Source organism: Lissotriton vulgaris, chromosome 5, assembly GCF_964263255.1.
Source record: "Lissotriton vulgaris chromosome 5, aLisVul1.2, whole genome shotgun sequence".
Classification (NCBI taxonomy): domain Eukaryota; kingdom Metazoa; phylum Chordata; class Amphibia; order Caudata; family Salamandridae; genus Lissotriton; species Lissotriton vulgaris.
Genome location: NC_141693.1, coordinates 369,973,083 through 369,995,108, shown reverse-complemented (window position 1 = coordinate 369,995,108; position 22,026 = coordinate 369,973,083). Strand labels below are relative to the sequence as shown.

The window sequence follows — 22,026 nt, the reverse complement described above, 5'->3', positions numbered from 1 at the left end:
GTTGCGTCTCCTGGTCAGCTCTGTCTCTACATTTAGCCTGCTCCTGTAGCATTTCAGCTCCTTATGCAGATTATTCTGGAGTTAAATGCTCTTTAGATATTGACGGCTAATATGAGAACATTGTAGATGTACTATGTTAATTTTATTTGTCTTTGCTAGTTTGGCTTACTCCCACACTAGATTTTTTTCCTTCCTAGGTGGTTCAACTTGAGATGTAGCATGCTGTACATTGGACAGTATAGCTGGAGTCCTATTGTGGTCCTGGGAGGGTTAACTCTGCTAGCCGCGGTTGTTCAAGGCAGGTTTCACATTCTAGATTTAGGGTGTTATTTTAGATAACTGCCATACAAGCTACACATTCCTCATTTCAGAGTGACATCTAAAAGACTAAACAGTGTGCTGTGGGCAACCAAAGTGATTTTTTGGTTTCTCCAGTTATTAATGTATTTAGCGATGTGTGACACTGACTTCACCTCATGCTTTTGTTTCCCCAGCTTCTTGTAAATAATAAGATTATAAGTTTGGATTTACCAGTAGCTGAAGTCTATAAGAGGGTATGGTGCCCAACTAATGAGGTATGTATACCAGTATTTGGGAAAGCATATTTGAAATGGATTGGAGTAAAGATCCGAGGATTGAGAATGTGTGGAGCATGTTAGCCATACTTGGGGGCAAGAGATGATGGTAATTGCCATTTGCCAGGAGTGGCTTGAAATGGTGGCTTGAGACTAAGGTCATGAACCAGATGAAAAGTGGTGCATGGCAAAGGAAATTGTATTTAAACATACAGCCCACAAGCGTTGATTGGAATTTAAAAATTTGTATGGCTGGAGTGAGACCACAGACCAAAACAAATCAATATTCAGATTTTGATAAGGTGGAAACTAATGTGACCCTTTCCAGCCATGCTGATGGTGTGGTCTATTGTGGCTAGACCTGCAATTAACATGATGATTCATTGGATAGAACCAAAGGAAAGCCATGCTATGATGTGGATAGAGCAATCGCAGTATAAAGCTGTAGCAATGGGGAGATGGGGCCCAACACATTGTGCGGATAATTGGCCGAAGATACCATTCAATGTATAGTTGGTGCCAATGCAAGACAATCATAGTGTATAGGTAAAGTACGAGGAGGAGCCATATACACTACACTGTTAGAATAGAGCTGAAGAGGAGCTATTCTTCAGGTGAAAATAGAGCCACATGTAAGGAATCCACAGCTTAGGAATGATCCAAGGTGAATTAATGTGCAGTGCCGAGCACAGCTCTACAGTGGAGCACTAGCCAGAGGTATTACATAATGCACAATGTAAGGCTAAAGTGTTTCTCATGCACTGTGTGGGATGATAGCTGAAGATTCGTTCTAAATTATGAAGTTTGAGCAAGTGGAAATCATTTGCTGTGACAAAGAATTTGCCAAATCCTGCACCAACGCCACAGACACCCCCCTCCCAAGAACTTTACGACAACCTCACCACCTTTTTCCACTGCAAGATCATAGATCTCTATGACCGCTTCAAAACCGAGGACCCACCTCTACCGCAACCACTGCACCTGAATGTTCCAGATATCAGCCGACCCTGCTCAACTGGACCACCCTCACTGCTGACGACACCCTAAGGATCATGAAAACCATCCACTCTGGAGCCCCCTTGATCCCCTTCCAACACCACATTTTCAACTGAGCCAGCTCTGCCATCGCCCCCGAACTCTGCCGAACTATAAACTACTCCATCAAATCTGCCACCTTCCGTGGAGACTGGAAACACGCAGAGATCAACCCTGTGCTGAAGAAACACTCAGCCAACCCGACGCACCTCAATAACTACAGACCCATCTGTCTGCTCCCTTTACCAGCCAAAATCATGAGAAGGCCATCAATGCCCAACTCACAGAACTCATTGAAACAAACCACACCCTGGACCCCTCCTAGTCTGGCTTCAGGAGCAACCACAGCACCGAGACTGCACTCCTTTCCGCAACTGATGGCATCCGCACTCTCCTCGACCGAGGCGTAACCGCAGCCCTCATCCTCTTTGACCTCTGCCACCTTCCACACCTTCTCCGCCCACACCCTCTGCACAAGACTTCACAACGCCGGCATCTGTGGCAAAGCATTAGAGTGGTTCCGCTCCTTCCAAACCCGCCGAACCCAGAGAGTCCGACTCCCATCTGTTCTCCTCAGAACCTACAGAGATCAGCTGCAGTGTCCCGCAGGGCTCCTCTCTGAGCCCCACGCTCTCTTTGCCACATTCTCTTCAACATTTACATGCCCCCACATACAGCAATCGTCAGAAACCACTGACTCCGCATAGTTTCTTTTACCGATGACACACAGCTCATTCTCTTCCTCACTGACAAACCTACAACTGGTACGAGCAAATTCCATGACTGGATGAAGGCAGTAGCCGCACTGGATGAAGGCGGTAGCCGCCTGTATGAAGGCGGTAGCCGCCTGTATGAAGTAGAGCTGCCTCAAACTCAACTCCAACAAAATCAAAGTCCTCATCCTGGGTCCACTTCCTCCGCATGAGATGACTCCTGGTGGCCAGCAGCGCTCTGAACCCCCACACCCACCAACCACACACGAAACCTCTGCATCATCCTCGACTCCTCTCTCTCTATGAACTGCCAAATCAATCATCCTCCTGCTTCCACATGCTCTGGAAGATCTTCAAATGGATCCGCACAAGCCCAGGAGAACGGTCACCCAGATGGTCGTCATCAGCAAGTTTAACTACGGCAACTCACTCAACGACCTGCGCCACCAAAAACTCCAAAAGAAATTGCAGCGCATTCAGAATGCCCCCACCAGACTTATCTTGGACATGCCCCGCCGAAGCCTTATCTCCAGTCCCCTGAGAGACCTCCACTGACTCCTAATCAACAAAAGAATCGCCTTCAAGCTCCTCACGCACGCCAACAAAGCCCTTCACAACACTGGACCCAAATACCTCAACCACGGCCTCAACTTCCCCACACCAACCAGACATCACCACCTGGCCCTGATCAATATCCCACGAATCCACAAGACCTCGACTGTAGGTAGATCTTTCTCCTACCTCACTGCAAAGACCTCGAACTCCCTACCTCTACATCTCAGGCAATCAACGTCACTGGTTCAATTCAGAAAGAACCTCAAGACTTGGTTCTTTGTCTGAACTGAGGATCATGGATAAGGAAACATACTGTGTGAAGATAAAGGGCCGGTAAAGCAGTATACAGTAGAACGAAGACTACACAGTAGAGTATGAGGACTGAGAAAATGCTCCATATCAAGATAAAGACAAGGAAATGTGTGCACAGGTTGAACACAAAGCCAGAGGGATCCCAGGCACAGTATCAGGACTGGCCTATTTCAAAGCTGTGCAAACTGTTAGAATAGAGATATAGGGAAGCCATACGGTCAGATTAGAGTCAGTGTTAGGCCATCAAAGGTGTGTGAATAGAAGTCCAACCCTTGCATATTATTCCAGGTATTGTCAGGATAGACTAAGGGGAAAGCAGTGCAGCCGGATTACAGAACCCAGAGGCATAAGTCCTACATGGTTCGAAGATATAGCTGAAGGAAAGCCACATCAAATGTGATAATTGAACCATCATCAAACCATAGATATAGCCTTGGGCAGGATAAACACAGTGTTAGGATAGGACTGAGAATAGCAGTGCAATAGTGAACTGTGATGCACAGAGTGAGGATAGCAAAGGAGCCCTATCATTGTGAGATTATTTGGTCACAAAGAAAACATGCTGAGTAAGAATAGAGCCAATAAAATTGTTCTACAGTAGCAATCTTGTGCACTGAATAAGTGTAGTCCATTTAAGGCCATGTAGAGCATGAGAACAGAGAAAATCTTGAAACTCGATTAGTGTGAGAATAAAGAGGAGGAGAATTGGTCCCTATCTTGAGGATAGAGCAGTTTCATGCACAGTATAGAGACAACCTCAGTGGAAAGATTTGCAAACTGGTAAAATAGAGACAAAGTAAGACATGCAGGAAGATCAGAACAGACTTTAAGCCATGCAGTTTGTGAATAGAAGGTGAAGCTGTGGGGAAATGGCTTACGGCTGCAGTGTTCTGATTGACGCAGGGGACAGCTCTACCGAAAAGTTAGAGGCAGTGTAGAGCAACCTGCAGTGTGAGGATAAAGCCAAAGGGAATGCATTCACTGTGAAAATGAGCCTTGACAAAGTCACTTGGACAGTCAGGATAGAAGGTGAAGTCATGCACAGTTTTTCCATAGAACCAAGGACTGTCGCCTAAATTGTGAATCCAGTGCGAAGGAGGAATCTGTGGAAAGAGCCAAAGCAAAGCCTCACATATTGTGGGTAATGAGCTATCAGGAAACTGCACATTTTGAAAATCGAACTAACTGGAACATCATGCAGTATGAAGTTGAGAGATGATGAATCCATCTGCATTGTGATTAAAAAGCCATGCACACTGCAAATATAAATCCAAGGAGGACCCAAAAACAGTACAAGAATAGAACCTGTGAAGCGCTGGCACTGTGACGATAAAGAGAGACCATATTTTGTGACTACAGAGCCATGGAAGACTCATGCATAGAGTAAAGCTCGAGCTACTGTTAAGGCATTGCCTATCTAAGGGTAGAGGCAAGGCGAACACGTACATGGTATGAAGAAGGGACTGGGGGAATCCATGGTGAGCAAAGGGTAACTACAAATATTGTCAGCATAAAGACTAGGGTGAGCAATTCGCTCACTGGCAATCCTTTAAATGGGAGGCATACTATGGTGTAACGTCAAAATAAGGAGAGGGAGCTCGACCTCAGGATATCCTTTCTTTGACTTGGATACACATCAGTAGAACATGTGGTGAGATTTCTTTAGTGGAAGTAAAAAGGCACTGTAGTAAGCAGCAAGTAAATCACATAGGCCCATCTCCAAACTCTGGCAACTAGGAGGTGAGTGAGATGCGTGGCTGTTGTGTTTTCTGAGTTGTCAAGAATGTGACATCTGAAAAGATTGATTTGGTTCATCCGCGATTTTTCATATAACCTAGACCATTTCCTCATATAGCATTTCTTGTTTTCCACATAAAGGGAGAGCCAATGAGAATCATTTACCGCATGAGAGGTCTTCTGGGTGACGCCACAGAAGAGTTCATTGAATCCCTGGATTCAACCACAGGTATGAATATACAAAGTTTAACGAGATCTCATCTCTGTACATGAGTGCCAAACAGTGCATTTGCTGATCTAGAACACATTTCATCTCTACATCATGTTTGCATCAGATGCTCTGCTCTCAGGAATAGTTCTTTGAGGCTGCCTACCCATCGCGTAGGAATCATACACGTGTGCAAACAATGCAATTTCAGACAACAAAAAAATGGGAGCTTGGGCACACAAAAGTATAGTATAGATTTTATTTGTAGAAATTACATGCTTTACTCTAGGGAAAGGGTCCCATGTATGTGTATACCAACCTTTTTTCTATTGATTTTATTCTATACTCTATTCAAAAGGGCCCACCTCTTTACTTGCTGGCTTAATGAACAGATATAAAATTTTTAGGTCTTGCTAGCGAATGCAGCGCATGCACCGCTTCGCCTTGCGAGACCTATAGTCGATGCTTTCTGTGCCGAAGGGAGACAGGAGGTGGCACGCGTGGACAGGAGATTTGCACGGATATGGACAAGAGATGTGCACTCCATATGCGTGCACATCTCCTGTCCCCGGAGGCTGGCAGGGCGTGCATTGCATTGCACGCTGTCATTCCGCGTGGAAAGTGGTGGAAAGTATTGGGCCAGTCTGGTTGGATAAGCACAAGTAAGTAGAGTGGTGATGGATAAACTTTAGCCTCATTTGTTGAAGAGCTTTGGACAGAGCGGTGGAGGAGCTGTTGTCAGTGATGTTGAAGATTTTGTTGGTGAGCAGTTGAAGAGCTGTTGACAGTGAGTGGTGGAGGAGCTGTGATAGAAGGAGGAGCTGTGGTCAGTGATAGATGGAGGAGCTGTGGTCAATGATAGAATGAGGAGCTGTTGTCAATGAGAGATGGGGGATCTGTAGTCAGTGAGAGATGGAGGATCTGTGGTCGGTGGGAGATGGAGGAGCTGTGGTTGTGATACTTGGAGGAGCTGTGGTCAGTGATAGATGGAGGAGCTGTGGTCAGTGAGAGATAAGGGGAGCTTTGGTCAGTGGCTCACATGAAGCCAATTCTCTGCTTTACAGTTGAAAAGCTTTCACTTTACATCTCGCCAGTAACAACCAGTAGTGCAGTCAGTACCAGTATAATCATACCTGGGTAAAGAGGGACTTGTGAGCAAACTTTTATTAATGGATCAGAAAGAACCTGAAAGCGGACCTCTTCACACTACAGTCCACTACAGGGCTGTTCAGAGGATACTTCCCAAACCAGGCCAGCCCTGTGAAGTCCGGCAACAGCTGCTTAGAGGCTGGATATGACCACACTCCTCTGAAAAGAAAAGAAAACAAGCATTTGAAATGCAATAGGTCTCGCATTTATGTGAGTTTAAGCAATTGGCAGTGTAAATGACAATGCCTTTTATTTATGTTTTAATAACGAAAACAAAAATAAAAAGCATTGTTATTTGCAATGTGGATAGCTCAAACTCGCATAAATGCGAGACCTATTGCATTGCAAATGCTTGTTTGCTTAAGGGAAAAGGTTACATCTCTGCTCATACCATCTCAGGCATCACTTGTTAAGCTTTAGAGAACAGGTCCAACATTTATATATGACCATTGAATACACCCCAACCTCTTTCAGGGAACAAGCAAATCTCTGTGTGCCATCCTATCAATAAGATATTCTCTGCTATAAGGATTTGGCCCATCCCGCAGTATGCAGATCCCATCACATAGACAACAGAAGCTCTACTTTCAGAAACCGTTCCTGTGTCATTACATAACCACAGTTTGGATAGACTTTGGATGTGTTGCTGTATGGAACAGGCCATTGTCTTTATACCCACAGAAGTGGGCTGAAGTTTCTGGTACACAGAACTCCTAACCCTTAGCATATGCTCTCCACTTCTGCTTCCTCATTGGGAGGATCTGTTGTGCCAGAAGACTGGTATCGTGCTACTACTGAACCTCTACAATCTACACCTCCATGTGGGCCGACTGAACGGAACCAATGGAGAGGCTTCAACCTTCTGTCGGAACTGGTGGAAGTAATCTGGCTGCATGCCTCTCCGTCAAATCTGTATAGTCTGGGTGTTGGGCTAAATTTGTTGCCTAGTGCAAGGAGAAAGAAATCAATCTCTTACTTGCAAAAACGTATGATGTTCTTGTGTGTGTCATGTCTTTGACCCATCAAGGCTTTGCTGTGGGTATTGTTAAACTTACTTGTCAATTCTTTTGGCCATTTTCATTTGCCTATTAGTTCTCATTATTCAAGCCAGCTGCATTTTTGAAAGGTCTTTTTCATAAGTTCACTTTATTATGCCACAGTGGGAACAAGCTGTAGTCCTTGTCAGTTCAGCCTTTGTATACAACTTTTTTCTCTGACCGTTTCAAAAGTTGTGTCAGATTTCCATGCTGGGCAGTCCATCACTCTGTCTCCATTCTTTTCTCCATCGAAAGAGAATGGGATGCTACACCGTTTGTATCACAGTGCAATTAGTTTTTACACTGATTAAACTAATGAGTACCATATTGGTAATCAGCTGTTTGGTTCGATGATGCAAGGAAGAAAAAGGCAGTCCAGAAATTAACCTTACTGTGATAACTCCGGCATAGTCCATGATAATATGTACTCGGAGTGTATCAAACCTCTAATTGATATATTTCAAAAGTCCAAGGAAAATGTACTGAGTCTAATGACTCAAAAAAGGGAGTCTCATGGGTACAATTCCCCAAATTTTTTTCCTCCAAGAAAACTAGAGTTGTGATTTAAATTTCCGGATGCAAGCACCACAGATTTGCATAGAATTGTCCATTTTGCAGCCAAAATGTGTTTTCCCCCCTTTAAATGGTATTCAAACCTCCGAATTTATCAAGATTGAAATAACAGCAAGATATAGACAAAGTAGGGTAAAGAAAACCATAATATCATTCTCTATCTGAAAGAAACAGGTTAGTATCTGCGCCAGTTAGCGCAGATCCGAGAAGTGCAGTACTCCGGTCTTTTGACCAAGTTTTTCTGATCTTTGATCTTTTTTGACTTCTTACGGTGCCGGTAGGATGCCCGGTTTTAAGAACTGTGACGACTGTGACCGGACGATGTCGGTCACGGATCATCACCGACTCTGTCTCCGGTGCCTGGGCCCCGACCACGACATGGACGCCTGCGTCGATTGCCGGGCCTTGACAAATAAAGCTAGGCGGGAGCGGTACCGCAAGCTGCTCGAGCTCCGGGTGTCGGCCCCGCGTCGAGAGCGGTCCCGGTCCGGCCGGAGGTCAAGGGAGCGGTCGCGGAGCCATCACGAGCGCTCCGGGAGTCGTCACCATTCATCTGGTTCCTCAGGTAGGAAGCACAAGAAGTCGGGGCGTCGTCATCGTACCCCTGACCTCCCCCCCCCCCCCCCCCCCCCCCCCCCCCGACGCTCGATGCGGCCGGGGGTTCGGGTGTCCCCACCCCCGCGGCTCCACGTGAGTCGCCGACGCGGCCTGCCCCATACTCTGCGGTCCCTGGGCAGGGCGCGACGCCCGAGGAGATTGAGGCGTTCCTCGTGGCCATGAGGGCTCTTTCTCCTCCGGCGGGTTCTGCAGCGCCTTCGGGCCCTGTGAACCCGTCTGGGGGCCCTAGCGGTTCGGGTGCCCCTGCCTCGATGCCGTCGGGTGCTCCGGCCCTGGCGCCGCCGAAGGCTCTGGTCCCGGCGCCGCAGGGGCCCTCAGGGTCGGCACCGGCTGGTCAACCGGCCTCTCCGGCGCCGATTCCATCGGGGCAACCCCTGGCGCCGCCCCCGCGCGGCGCCGGTTCCGCGGCGCCGTCCCCATTCCCTCTCCGAATCCGGTTCGACGCCGATGGGGCCTGTGAACCCTGAGGAGCCGGTCTACATTGTTGATTCCGAATATGGTGAGGATGTAGAATACGGAGAGGAGTGAAAGGGGTCTGAGGACCCTCTGTCACGCGAGTGTCCGTACGACATGGACTGGACGGGTGACTTGGGTGACGCCAGTGGTCTGGATGACTCCCCCAACCCTGGCTTTGTCTCGCCTCCTACCGTGGCTACGGAGGAGGGGGCTGCTTATTCAGTGGTGTTGATGAGGGCTGCCAAGTCTTAAACCTTGTGCTCCCCGTCGCGGCCGTGAGGACTACCCCAAGTTTCTGTCCACCCACCCCACCCCTGAGAGTCTGGTGATCCAGGCCTCCACTTCCCAGACCGCATTCCCGTCGGCCCCGCCCGACAGGGAATCAAAGAGGTACGACCAGTATGGCAAAAAGGTCTTCTCGTCCCTGAGTCTGGGACTGCGGTCTTGCAACACCGCGTGCCTCTTGGGCCGCTACACCCACTCTCTGTGGGATACGGTCGCGGACCTGCTGCCTGAATGCCCGCCGGAGGTTCGGGCTAAGCTCGGCAAGGCTATGATTGAAGGCCGAGACGCAGCAAGATACTCCATCAGGTGTGGTCTTGATACGACCGACTCGCTGGGCAGAGCTTTGTCCACAACGGTGGCGATTCGTCGCCACGCCTGGCTGAGATCCGCCAACTTCTCGGCAGATGTCCAGAATGCTTTAATGGACATGCCGTTTGATGGCAGTCGCCTGTTTGGCGACAAGGCGGACTACGCGCTGGAGCGCTTCAAGGACTCCAGGGTCACGGCCAAGTCCTTGGGTCTCTCGACCCAGCACCAGCAAACGGGTTCGTTTTGCTCCTTTCGTGGCCAAGGAAGGGGCGGTCCCACACGTGCTGCCAGCCACGCGCCGCAACAGACTTATCAACGCGGCGGCGGCCGTGGAATCCGCCGTGGTGGCGGTCGGGGACAGCGGCGAGGTCAGGCCACACCTCCCCCCGCAGCATCTGCCACTAAATCCTCCTAGTCCGTGCTTTCTGGCCCATGTGACGCCAGTGGGGGGCAGGGTTCGCCATCACCTCTCCCACTGGCGCACATGAACATCGGACAGGTGGGTGCTGCAACTCGTCCGAAGGGGCTACTCCCTCCCCTTCGAGACAACTCCTCCAGCCATGCCACCGCAGAACCACCGTGTGTCGGGGGACCACTTGGCACTTCTGAGGGAGGAAGTTACGGCCCTCTTGGCCAAGGGGGCCATCGAGCGCGTTCCTGGGCCAGAAGTAGGGCGGGTTGCTATTCCTACTACTTTCTGGTACCCAAGAAGGACAAAGGGGGCCTACGTCCTATCTTGGATCTAAGGAACGTCAACGGCTTCCTCCGGAAGGAGAAGTTCAAGATGTTGACTTTAGCTCAGGTCTTGGCTGCTCTAGACCCGCAAGACTGGATGGTAGCGTTGGACTTGCAGGATGCGTATTTTCACATCCCCGTCCTGCCGGCCCACCGGCGTTACCTGTGGTTCACGGTAGGCCACGAGCACTTTCAGTTTATCGTGCTCCCCTTCAGCCTTACCAGCGCCCCACGGGTGTTCACCAAGGTGATGCCGGTGGTCGCAGCTCATCTGCGCAGATTGGGGGTTTCAGTCTTCCCCTATCTAGACGACTGGTTGTTGAAGACGGGCTCGCCCCAGACAGTCGTCCACCACCTTCAGATGACGGCAGACCTCCTGCACGAGCTGGGGTTCTCCATCAATGTGCCGAAATCACACCTGTGTTCCTCTCAAAAGCTCCTTTTCATCGGAGCGATTCTCGACTCGGCGCAGTTTCGGGTCTATCCTCCGGAACGGCGAGTCCAGGATATTCAGGCTTTGATTCCCATCTTTCAGCCGTTATCCCGGGTTTCGGTCAGGTTGACGCTGCAGCTGCTGGGGCTTATGGCTTCCTGCATCCTTCTGGTGCACACGCCCGGTGGCGGATGCGGGCTCTGCAGTGGGACCTGAAGTTTCAGTGGGCCCAGCATCAGGGCAACCTGTCCGACCATGTCTTGATCTCAGAGGGCACTGCAAGACAACTGCAGTGGTGGCTTACGGACCGCGATTGGGTCAGAGGCAGGTCCCTCTCCCTTCCCCAACCGGAGTACGTTGTTGTGACGGACGCGTCCCTCCAGGGCTGGGGAGGCCACCTGGGAGAGGCAGAGATCAGAGGCATCTGGTCTCCGGCGGAGTCCTGGCTCCATATAAACCTGTTGGAGCTCCGGGCGATTCGTTTGGCACTGAAAGCGTTCCTCCCCTTTGTCAACGGGAGTGTAGTGCAGGTGTTCACGGACAACACCACCGCCATGTGGTACTGCAACAAGCAGGGCGGGGTGGGGTCGTGGACCCTTTGCCAGGAGGCTCTGCGCCTCTGGCAATGGCTGTAACGTCAGGGCGGGACTCTGGCGGTTCAACACCTGGCAGGTTCTCTGAACGCCAGGGCGGACGAACTCAGCCGTCGGTGCTCGATGGATCACAAATGGAGTCTGAACTCAGACGTGGCGCAAGGCCTCTTTCAGCAATGGGGAGAGCCTTGGTTAGATCTATTCGCCACAGAAGAGAACGCGCAATGTCATCAGTTCTGCGCGTTGGAGTTTCCAAGACGGCACTCGCACGGCGACGCCTTTAGGCGCGAGTGGAGTTGCGGTCTGTTACACGCCTTTCCGCCTATACCACTTCTGCCCAGAGTGCTGAAGAAGATCAGGCGTGACCGGGCCCAAGTCATCCTTGTGGCTCCGGACTGGGCTCGAAGGTACTGGTATCCCGAGCTACTCAGTATGTCAGTCGGTCCCCCGATCCGCCTGCCCCTTCAGGAGGACCTTCTGTCGCAGCAGCAGGGGACGGTCCTCCACCCGAACATGTCCAGCCTCCACCTCCATGCGTGGAGATTGAGCAGCGGCAGTTGAGGCCATTTGACTTGCCTCCTGAAGTCAGTGATGTGATTCTGGCAGACAGGCGTTCCATCTACGAAATCTGTATACGCCTGTCGGTGGAACTAGTTTGTGGCATGGTGCACAACAAAGGCTGTGGATCCTCTCTCTGCCCCTCTTTCTGAGGTTCTTCTCTTCCTTCTTTCTCTTGCCCAGCAGGGCTCTGCTCTGGGCACTATCAAGGGCTACCTTTCTGCCCTTTCGGCCTTTCTGAGGCTGCCTGATCAACCTTCTTTGTTCAAGTTCCCCATTGTAACAATATTCTTGAAGGGCATCACACACATGTATCCACCTGTTCCGTTTGTGATGCCTCAGTGGGACTTGAACCTGGTTCTAACCTTCTTGATGTGTGCTCCCTTTGAGCCACTTCATTCCTGTCCTCTCCGTCTCCTGACTTTAAAGACGGCCTTTCTGGTTGCCATCACCTCTGCCAGGAGAGTGAGTGAGCTCCAGGCTCTTTCTGTCAAACCTCCTTTCATGTCCATTCATCCAGACAAGGTGGTTCTGAGAACTAGACCTTCTTTCCTGCCCAAAGTTATCTCTGCTTTTCACATCGGGCAGTCCATCACCCTCCCTTCCTTTTTCCCGCCTCCGCATCCTTCAAAGGATGAAGAGCGGCTCCATCATCTGGACCCAAAACGTGCGCTTTCATTTTATATGGATCGCACACGCCAGTTCCGGGTGAATGACCAACTGTTTGTTGGCTACGTGGGTGCGAAGAAGGGACGGGCGGTACATAAACGGACCATCTCTCGGTGGGTCGTTCTGTGCATCAAAGCGTGCTACTCTTTGGCTCGGAAGGAGCCTCCTGTTGGGCTGAGGGCCCATTCCACTCGGGCCACGGCGGCTACTACTGCCCTGGGCCGGGGAGTCCCCTTGCAGGACATTTGCCAGGCGGCTACGTGGGCCTCGCTGCACACCTTTGCGAGGCACTACTGCCTGGACGGTCAAGTCCGGAGGGATGGCTTCTTTGGCCGTTCTGTCCTCCAGGACTTTCTGGTGTAGAGTTGTATTGGTTCGCAGACCCACCACCGGAGTTGGTATTGCTGGGGTATCTATTCTAAGGTAAGGAATCTAATACTAACCTGTTTCTTTCAGATGAACAAGTTACTTACCTTCGGTAACGATATATCTGTAAGAAACAGTAGTTAGTATTAGATTCCTTACCGCCCCACCCATCCTCCCCATTCTGCGAACCGATACCTAGGATTAAGGACATCCCTTTCAGGGCCCTAGTTTCAAATGGCACCAGTGTTGGTTCTCACATGGCTCTGCGTGTTCTGGCCCGGAAAAACTGTGTGCAAAGAACTGACGTCAGCGAGCGGAGGCGGCGTCTATATACTCCAGTGACGTCATCACGGCGCACGACGCCGACGACGGGCGCGGAGCCGCAGGGGACGCCTGCAGATGACGCCTACCGACGCGCAGGGGTACTGCTACGCAAAAGTTTCCGGATCCAGACTGACGCCTGGGGTTATTCTAAGGTAAGGAATCTAATACTAACTACTGTTTCTTACAGATATATCGTTACCGAAGGTAAGTAACTTGTTCGTTTGTCAAGAATGTGAAAATATGCCACACTGTGATTCATTCATGTCACTGTGTTAAGGCCATTACACATATACTCATGAACCTTAAGTTGAACCTAACATACTGATGAAGAGTGAGTACAGAGAAAATGAATCCTATTGTGAAAATAAATTATAGATTGTTTGATAGTTTGAAAGTCATGTACTGTTTTTAGTTTTAATTTCTTTTTTTATTTAACTCAAATTTATGGACTATAGACATCTGATAGACTAGTTGCCGCAAATTCCTTCATGTAGAATTATCCCCAGGCTGAGACTGGATCCGGAAAATCTTTTGCTCAGCATCCCTGCGCACAGGGGGGACGGCATCACACGACTCCGTCCAGACGTGCGTGTATGTGACCTCAGCGAGGTCACATAAGTCCCACCCCGGCGTGCCTACGTCAGTTTTTTCCTTTTCTGCATGCAGAGCGGATCCTGTTTGTGTTCTGGACCTGTTTAGGCCTTTCCCTTAAGCTATTTCGTGTGCGTGTGAACAGTGTGCGGATGCCTTCGGGCTTTAAGACGTGCTTGTCCTGTGGACGCCTGATGTCGGCGACGGACCCTCACTTCATCTACATGTGGTATTTGGGGGAATACCACGACTCCACTGATTGTGAGGCGTGCCAGCAAATGAAGCCAAAGTTCTGGCTGGAGCGCCGGATGAAACTTCTCTCTGCTCGCATGTCCAGGTCGGCGTCGTCATCTTGCCCTGCCCCTGCGGAGGGTTCCCGAACCTGCTGCTTCCCTCGTCGACAGCGTCCTTCTCCCAGGCCGCAGGAGCGTCGCTCACCTGTCGGTAAGTGTCACAGTTTGTCCCAGAGGGTCGGTTTCCTGCCTGTCGGGCGTGGGCTCTCTGCGGGTGGTGCAGCCCGCGGGTCATCCCCTTATCCGCCGTTTCCCGGTGTGGGGGCGAATAGAGCCCAGATGGAGACACATGCGGCAGCTTTGCAGGCCTCGCTGGCTTCTCCCACTCCTCCTTCCCCCTCCTGGGGTGTCAGTGGATCCCTTGCAGTGTGCGGGCCCTAAGTGGCGTCGCGGGCAGCTCCAGCCCCGGTGCCGACTAGCTCGGATCCAAGTTCAGAGGATGTGGTGCCGTTGGGGTGCTGCCCTTCGGGGTTCCCTCCTTCAGACCACGGTGCCTCTGCTTCACCGCAAATTCCTGCGGGAGTCCCTGTGATGTCGCGGGAGGTCCCCTGAGCTTGGAAGGCACCCCCGAGCCCCTCTCGCTCCTCTGGACAGGCACCGGTCTTGTCTGAGGCCGAGGTGATGCTGCTTCGGCGCCTGTGGCTGTTGGCCCTGGCGGCGCCACAGGTCTCGACGGAGGGCCCCTCTCGCCCAGTCAGGGGTCGAGGCTGGCAGGGGACTACTCGTCCCTCCTTAGGTTCCTCTCGTTCCTCCAAGCAGGCAGCTGCCTCGTCGGAGGTCGAGTCGATGCCTTTCCGGCCCGGTTCCCTCGCTGACTAGGCTCCAGCCCAACTCCGGTCTCCTGCGCTGTGGCGGAGATCATTCCGGCATCTCTCCTGGCGCCGGACGGCGACTATGTCCTGCCTCAGATTGCGATCTCTACTGGCCGGGCCAACATCGGGTCGTTTAGTAGTCCTCGGACGCCTCCGCTTCTCCAGAGGTTCGGTGATTGCTGGTGTCATCTTCGCCGGAGATGGGCCACCGCGTCGTGGCTTTTTCACCAACGTCATCTAAAGGCGGCTCCTCGCCGTCTCCGCAGCCGCGGTCTTCGCCAGAGGAGCCGCAGGTTCCCCACTCCTCGGTCCCTCTTGCTTCTTTCCTTACCTGTCCCTTCCCTCCTCTGGTGGGCTTGGGGGATGGCCGCCTTAGCTTGCAGCCGTCACCTAACGAGGAGCTGCTTTCCCTTCCGCTGGGTCCTACGGAGGCTGGTGAGGCTTTCGCTCGCGCTGTTTCCACTGCTGTGGGAATTTAGCACATGGGTGACCCAGCTACTCATTTCCCAGCGGATCATCTTCTGGAGATTGTCTATCAGGGTTCTGGTAGCAGGGAACTGTTGCTTCCTTTCGAGGGTTTGCTCCATTCTTCTCTTTTGGGGACTTGAGGCTGTCCCGCCATGGGGGACCCGGTGCCCCAACACCTTCTACACCGCCATCATCCGGCGCTGCGTGATCCAGTGTGTCTTTCCCTTCACCCCTCTACTAGGGGCCCTCTTATGCAGACTGCCTTTCCTTCTTTGCCGCCGCTGTTGTCTCCCCCGTCGCAGGAGGCCCGTTGGCTGGACTTGACCAATGCGGCTCTGCGGGCCCTTAACACGCTGTGTGTTTTGGCTCAGGCCACTTCTTGTTTGTGGGACTTGGTGGAGTCCCTTATGTCTGCTGTTTCACAGGAGGGTGTCTGTGTTGATTTGAGACACCATGTGTTGGAAGGCCGGGAGCTGGCAGCGTTTATTCGTCGCTCCGCGTTGGACATCTCAGAGGTGCTGGGTCATGCCATGGCTTCTTCGGTTGCCCTTTGCCGCCATGCCTGGCTTCGGGACAGTGTGTTCCCGGAGAACGTTCGAGAACGGTTGGTGGACCTTCCCTTAGATGGTGCTCTTTTGTTCCATGCCCCGGCGGACTCGACCATCCAGAGGTTCTTAGCGGGGCTTCGTCCTCCTCCTCCTTCTCCTCCCCCTCAGTGACCTGCGAGTTGATCTGGTTCTTAGAGGTGTTCTTCTGTTGGGGCTTGTCGCCCCGGTTGTCTGTTCTGTGTGCTCCACGGCCACTTGAGTCCTCCTTGTTGGGACTGTAGTTCTGTTGGCTGCTGTCCAGCCCTTCTTCTTGACTGTTAGTTTTTCCTTTGGGTTTTTTGCTCCATGCTGGCTCTGAGATTGGACCTTCTGTATTTTTCCTCTCTGGCTGCTTGGTAAGCCTTCTGCGGGATTGTTGCGCAGCTCCTTTCTGTTGTCCTCTGCTGCTGAAGTATTTTCCTAAGAGTTTCCCATGTCTTGGGACGTGACCTGCCATAGGTGGGGTACTGGAGGCTGTTATGTAGCCCTGTTCTGTGCTGGGGAGCTATGGTCGATTGCGGGCTTCAGCTCTCTGTGGCGTTATAGTATATTGCTGATGCAATCTTCTTGCTGATGTCTTGGACAAGTTTCACTTCCACCCCAAGGAGTTCTTCTCTGGGGTTGCTGCGCTGTTTTGCTTGGTCTGGCCTGCTGTCCGTGGCCTGGCGTCATGGTCCTATCCGGTTCCACTTCTTTTTGGGCCGTGTGCGTTCTCCTCCCTGGGGCGTGTCCGGGCTCCTTCTTCTTTTTCTCTTCGGCTGGAGCCCGGCTTGCTCTGAATGCTTCTACCAGTGGGCCTTGCACCCAGTTTTACCTCCTCTTCCTGTGGGAGGAGTTGGTTCCTGACGTCTTGTCCCTTTTTGCCGCGCAGTCCGTCCCTGCGTGCCTTTGGAGGGTTCTTCCTGGTTGACCTTAGGTTAAGCTTTTAGGCTTCCACCTGTTTCTTGCTGGCGGTGCCGTTCTGTCTGGATTGCCTTTGAACTGCCTCTTCTCCTTGGGGTCTCTAGGTTACTCTTCTCCTTCAGTGCTCCTCTTCCTGGCCTTGGCCTTGGGTGAAAGGTTTGTTGCCTTGTATGGGCGTTGGGTGCTTAGCCTCCTTTTGCCTTGCCTTGCTTCCTCTGCTGGGTGATGTAAAGCCTACATCTTTCTTTCTTTTTTTTTGCATCCCCTTTGGGGTTGGTGGTCTTCTGCTGGCGGGGGTTTCCCTTACCTGGGGGACAGGGCTCCTCGTTCTATCTTAGGTCTCGGCCCCTGTGGGACCCTCTGTTGTGGCCAGGCGGGTGGGGTCCACTCGCAGACCCTCCTTCCCCTTGGGTATGGCCAGGGGATCAATTCTATGTGAAGGAATCTGCGGCTAGTAGTCTCTATCAGATGTACGAGTTACTTACCTTCAGTAACGATGTATCTGGTAGAGACGATTCTAGCTACAGATTCCTTTACGGCCTGCCCTTCCTCCCCGTTCTGCGAGGACTTTTGGCTTGGTCTTTTGCACTTGCCTCCCTGGGGGTGGCTGTGTCATCTATGATTAAATTGTTTTTCCCTCTTTCTGGCAGGATGTGCATCCTGTTTCATTGTTCCTTTCCTTCCCTTTGGCACATTATAGGATAGGTTTGTGGGTGCTTCTGTGCCCTTATGCTCTGGTTTCTTCAGGTTGGGGCCTACCTTCCACCCCGCCCCTCTCCCCCCCTTTCTTACTAATGTTCCGGACCCTCTGCTGTCCTTAAGTTGGGGTCTTTTAGTTGTGCCTTTGCCCTTTGTTCCTTGTGGGGGTTGTCACACTGTGTTGGGCTGTCTTGGAGTTTTGTCGTTCCTTGTCTGTCTCGGACTAGTTCCCCTTAGTTACTTTAGTTGGGGTTGTAGTCCTGCCCCATGTTGCCATGGCATTTTTACATGTGTCCTTTGTCTCTAGGGGGGGCTATCCCTGTACTGTCAGGGTTGCTGCTCAGGGCTGGGCTTTGTTCTTTATTCTTTCCCTGCCTTTGGGTACTGCAGTGCCTGGCACTGCTCTTTATGGTTTTGTTCCTCACCACTCCTTTTCTGTTCTTCGCACAGTGATCCTATACTCTCACAATTTTGTCTGATGGCTCTGTGTTGTGGCACGGGAAAGTTCTCCGAAGAAAACTGACGTAGGCGCGCCTGGGTGAGACTTATGTGACCTCGCTGACGTCAAGTACGCGGACAAAGTCGCGTCTTTCCTCAGCAGCTTCTCTGTGAACATCAGTAGGGAGTCCTAAAGGGATCTGTTGTAACGATGCAGCATTATGGAGGAACTAGCAGCCTTCATTGCTGTTGATGAAATGCTGCACATCCTCTAGACATCAGAGTACACCCTCTTACTCTCTTTTTCTAGAGGGATAGTGGAAGTCTGAGCCACAGCATGAGAATTTCTGGCTGCCAAAACTGACCTGTGATGTATGGTCTCAAAAATCTGGTTGACATTCTAGGGATAGGCACTGGAATATTAAGCTTCACCAATCCTCTAAGATGCACCTTATTAAAGGTTATGTCATCTACTGAAGAGACATGATCAGGAGGAGAGTCAGTGTAGGGGAAGAATTCCTGATGGAGAAAAGGTCCAAGGAGTTTCACAACCATGAAGGAGAGCGTCTATGCCTCTGTGAGTAAAAACAGATCCTCCAGAATATGAATGAGAGAGTTTAATGGAATGTCTGTGAGACTGTATTGAGATCTAGATCATTTTCTTAAGCTCATCCTAGAGTGTGATCTTGCCCTCTTGTGTGGACACCTCCACATCAGGGTAATAGGACAAGCAGAAGAATTCAACTTATTGATGAACCACTGGTGACCTTAGATGATATGGGAAATCAGAGACTGGAGAAGTTGAAGCCACTGTCGAAAAGCATAGAGAGACTAATCTCTGAGGCAACAAAGTAGATGATAAATTAACTTTCAGAGTTATTCCCCTTCAGCAAGAGTAGGTGCTTGAATAATTCAAATCAGAGCTGTGGTGTACAATCCTTCACATGGCAGAGCCACTCTGAGAAAGTTACAATGGCTTCTTGGAGTGGAAGCCTTATCTCAATGTAATAGGCCATCAGCGCTTGGAGTCTGTGATAAACGGATTCGCATACTTGACTGGTGCATAGTTATCATACTGGGTCTATGAATCTCTGCTGAACTTTCGCTTTTCAATTGTATTTGGTGCCCTGTTAACTTTCATCTGATTTCCAGTTTCTATCAGTAGTGCAATATAGCATGCATCACCAATATGAACCCTAACAAAACGCCCCAGTGTTGAAACTATTATTGTTTGAGACCTATTCTGTGAGGTTGTCTTCAGTCTCAATAAAAGGCACAGTGATAAGCTTTTGATCATAAATCCACACAGAGGGTTTCAAGCTGTGATATTAGTTGTCAGTTGCAAGCTGAACCAGAGATGGAGTCTAAAATGCATAGACATTCTTCTGTGTTGCCTTAAACTAGTTTATAACGTGTGTAACAGTACTTAAGCTATCTCAGATGCTGTATATTGCCACTGGAACTGTAATTGCTCCATTCCTTTCCATCTAGCTACCAAATGGAGTGCATAAGTAGAGTATGCGAGCCATTCAATTTATGAAGTGGGGCTGATAGAATAAGATGACTGAAGCTATTATGGTGACTAACTAGTTAAAATATTAGTATCTGAAAGAGACACGTTAGTGATAGATTTCTTACCTTAGAATATCCCCAGGCGTCAGACTGGATCCGGAAAGCTTTGCTAGCAGTACCTCTGCGCAGCAGTAGGTGGCGTCGTGCGGCTCCGCGTCTGTCACTGGCGTATGCGTCGAGATGACGTCACAGAGACTACTTAGGTGCCACCCATGCGCGCGGACGTCAGTTCTTTCTTATTCCGCGCCAGTAAGCGCAGATTCGGTTAGAGCACGTACCTTAGTCACTTTTTGACTATCTTTTTGGGGACTTTTTGTCCTGTGTTGGTCTTCTCTGGTGTGATAGGGATGCCTGGTTTTAAGTCCTGTGGGGAATGCCGTCGCAATATGTCTGACTACACGACGTCTGTCTCTACTGCCTGGAGCGCGACCACGACTCCCGGTCCTGTCTGGACTGTCAGGCCATGGCCCGAAAGCCTTGAGGAGCGGCGCCGGAAGTTGCTTGAAGTTTGGCACTCGTCCCAGCGCCGTTCTCGGGAATGCTCGCTGGGCCACCATCACCGCTCCTCGGGCTCCAAGTCTTCACCCTCAGATTCGGGTAAGAGTCGAAGAAGCATTGCCGCTCTCCGACGTCCCCCGGTCGGCCCTCCGGAGCCTGGGATTCCCGTGGCGTATCCACCTTAACAGGGTCCGTCGGCGACTCCCGCACAGGTGCAAGAGTTTCTCGCTGCAATGGGCCGCCTGTTTAGGCCTCGGCGCCACAGGATCCTGCGCCGTTGGTCAAGCCACGGCTCCAAGTGGTCCCAGCGCCACACTCGGCACTGCCTGCGGCGCCGCAGTGGATGCTGTTGGTTCCGCCTCTGCCCTGGTTCCCCGGATAGCACTTGGTCGAGGCCGGCCACAGGGTCCCCTGTGGATAAGAACGTCGCCAGGCCTATACCACTTCTACCCAGAGTGCTGGATAAGATCAGGCGCGACTGGGCCCAAGTCATTCTTGTGGCTCCGGACTGGTCTCGAGGAGTTTGGTATCCCGAGCTACTGAGTATGAGCGTGCATACCCTGATCTGACTGCCTCTTCAGGAGGATCTTCTGTCGCAGCAGCAGGGGACTGTGCTCCACCCGAACCTGTCCAGCCTCCACCTCCTTGCATGCAGATTGAGCGGCGGCAGTTGATTCCTTTAGCCTTGCCTCCTGAAGTGTCTGAGATAATTCTGGCAGCCAGGTATCCCTCCACTAAATCGGTATACGCCTGCAGGTGGAACAAATTTGTGGCATGATGCACAGCAACGGCTGTGGATCCCCTTTCTGCCCCTCTTTCAGAAGTCCTTTTGTTCCTTCTCTCTTTGGGCTAGCAGGGCTCTTCTCTGGGCACTATTAAGGGCTACCTCTCTGCAATTTCAGCCTTTCTCATGCTCCCTGATCAGCCTTCTCTTTTCAAGCCCCCTGTTGTGAATAGATTTCTCAAAGGCATTACTCACCTTTTCCCTCCTAATCCGTTTGTGATGCCGCAGTGGGACATGGATCTGGTTCTTACTTATTTGACGTGTGCTTCACAATTGTCCTCTTCATTTACTTACTTTAAAGACTGCTTTCCTGGTTGCCATCACCTCCACTAGGCGCGTGAGTGAGCTCCAGGCTCTTTCCTTTAAACCTCCTTTTTAGTCTGTTCATCCAGACAAGGTTGTGCTTCGCACTTGTCCTTCCTTCGAAGGTTGTCACTGCCTTCCACATCGGGCAGACTATCACCTTGCCCACTTTCTTTCTGCCTCCGCATCCTTCCAGAAAGGAATAGAGGCTCCACTGTGTGGACCCAAAATTGCGCTCTCATTTTACCTGAATCGCACGCAACAGTTCTGGGTGGATGACCAGCTCTTTGTTGGGTACGTAGGCGCCAAGAAAGGCCGAGCTGTACACAAGAGGACTAGCACCCGCTGGGTCGTCTTGTGTTTAAAAGCCTGTTATTCTCTGGCTAAAAAGGAACCTCCGGTGTGGTTGTGCGCCCATTGTACCTGGACGACAGCGGCTACTACTGCATTGGGACGTGGTGTCACCCTGCAAGACATCTGTCAGGCAGCTACGTGGGCCTCGCTGCACACTTTTAGTAAGCATTATTGCCATGACAGCCCAGCCGGAGAGACCGCTTCGTTGGCCGTTCTTTCTGGTGTGATCTTTGTTCGGAGACCCACCACCGGGGTTGGTATTGCTGGGGTATCTATTCTAAGGTAAGGAATCTCTCACTAACGTGTCTCTTTAAGATGCACAGGTTACTTACCTTTGGTAACGATATATCTGTAAGAGACATTAGTTAGTGGTAGATTCCTTACGGTCCTCCTCCATCCTCCCTGTTCTGCGAACTGATTTCTAGGGTTAAGTTCTTCCCTTTCAGGGCCCTTGTTTCAATGCACAAGTGGTCAGTATCTTGCA

The 22,026-nt window shown here is 51.1% G+C and overlaps 1 protein-coding gene across 14 annotated transcripts in view; it reads left to right on the top strand.

Annotated features, from left to right (window-relative positions):
* The window catches only part of UBR4 (ubiquitin protein ligase E3 component n-recognin 4), a 1,723,360-nt gene that overhangs the window by 1,493,207 nt on the left and 208,127 nt on the right, over window positions 1–22,026 (top strand). For all 14 annotated transcript variants that reach the window (XM_086921716.1, XM_086921718.1, XM_086921717.1 and 11 more), the window contains 2 exons: window positions 495–575; window positions 5,069–5,156. In XM_086921716.1, coding sequence (XP_086777842.1) covers window positions 495–575; window positions 5,069–5,156 — 169 coding nt within the window. The remainder of the gene's footprint in view (window positions 1–494; window positions 576–5,068; window positions 5,157–22,026) is intronic.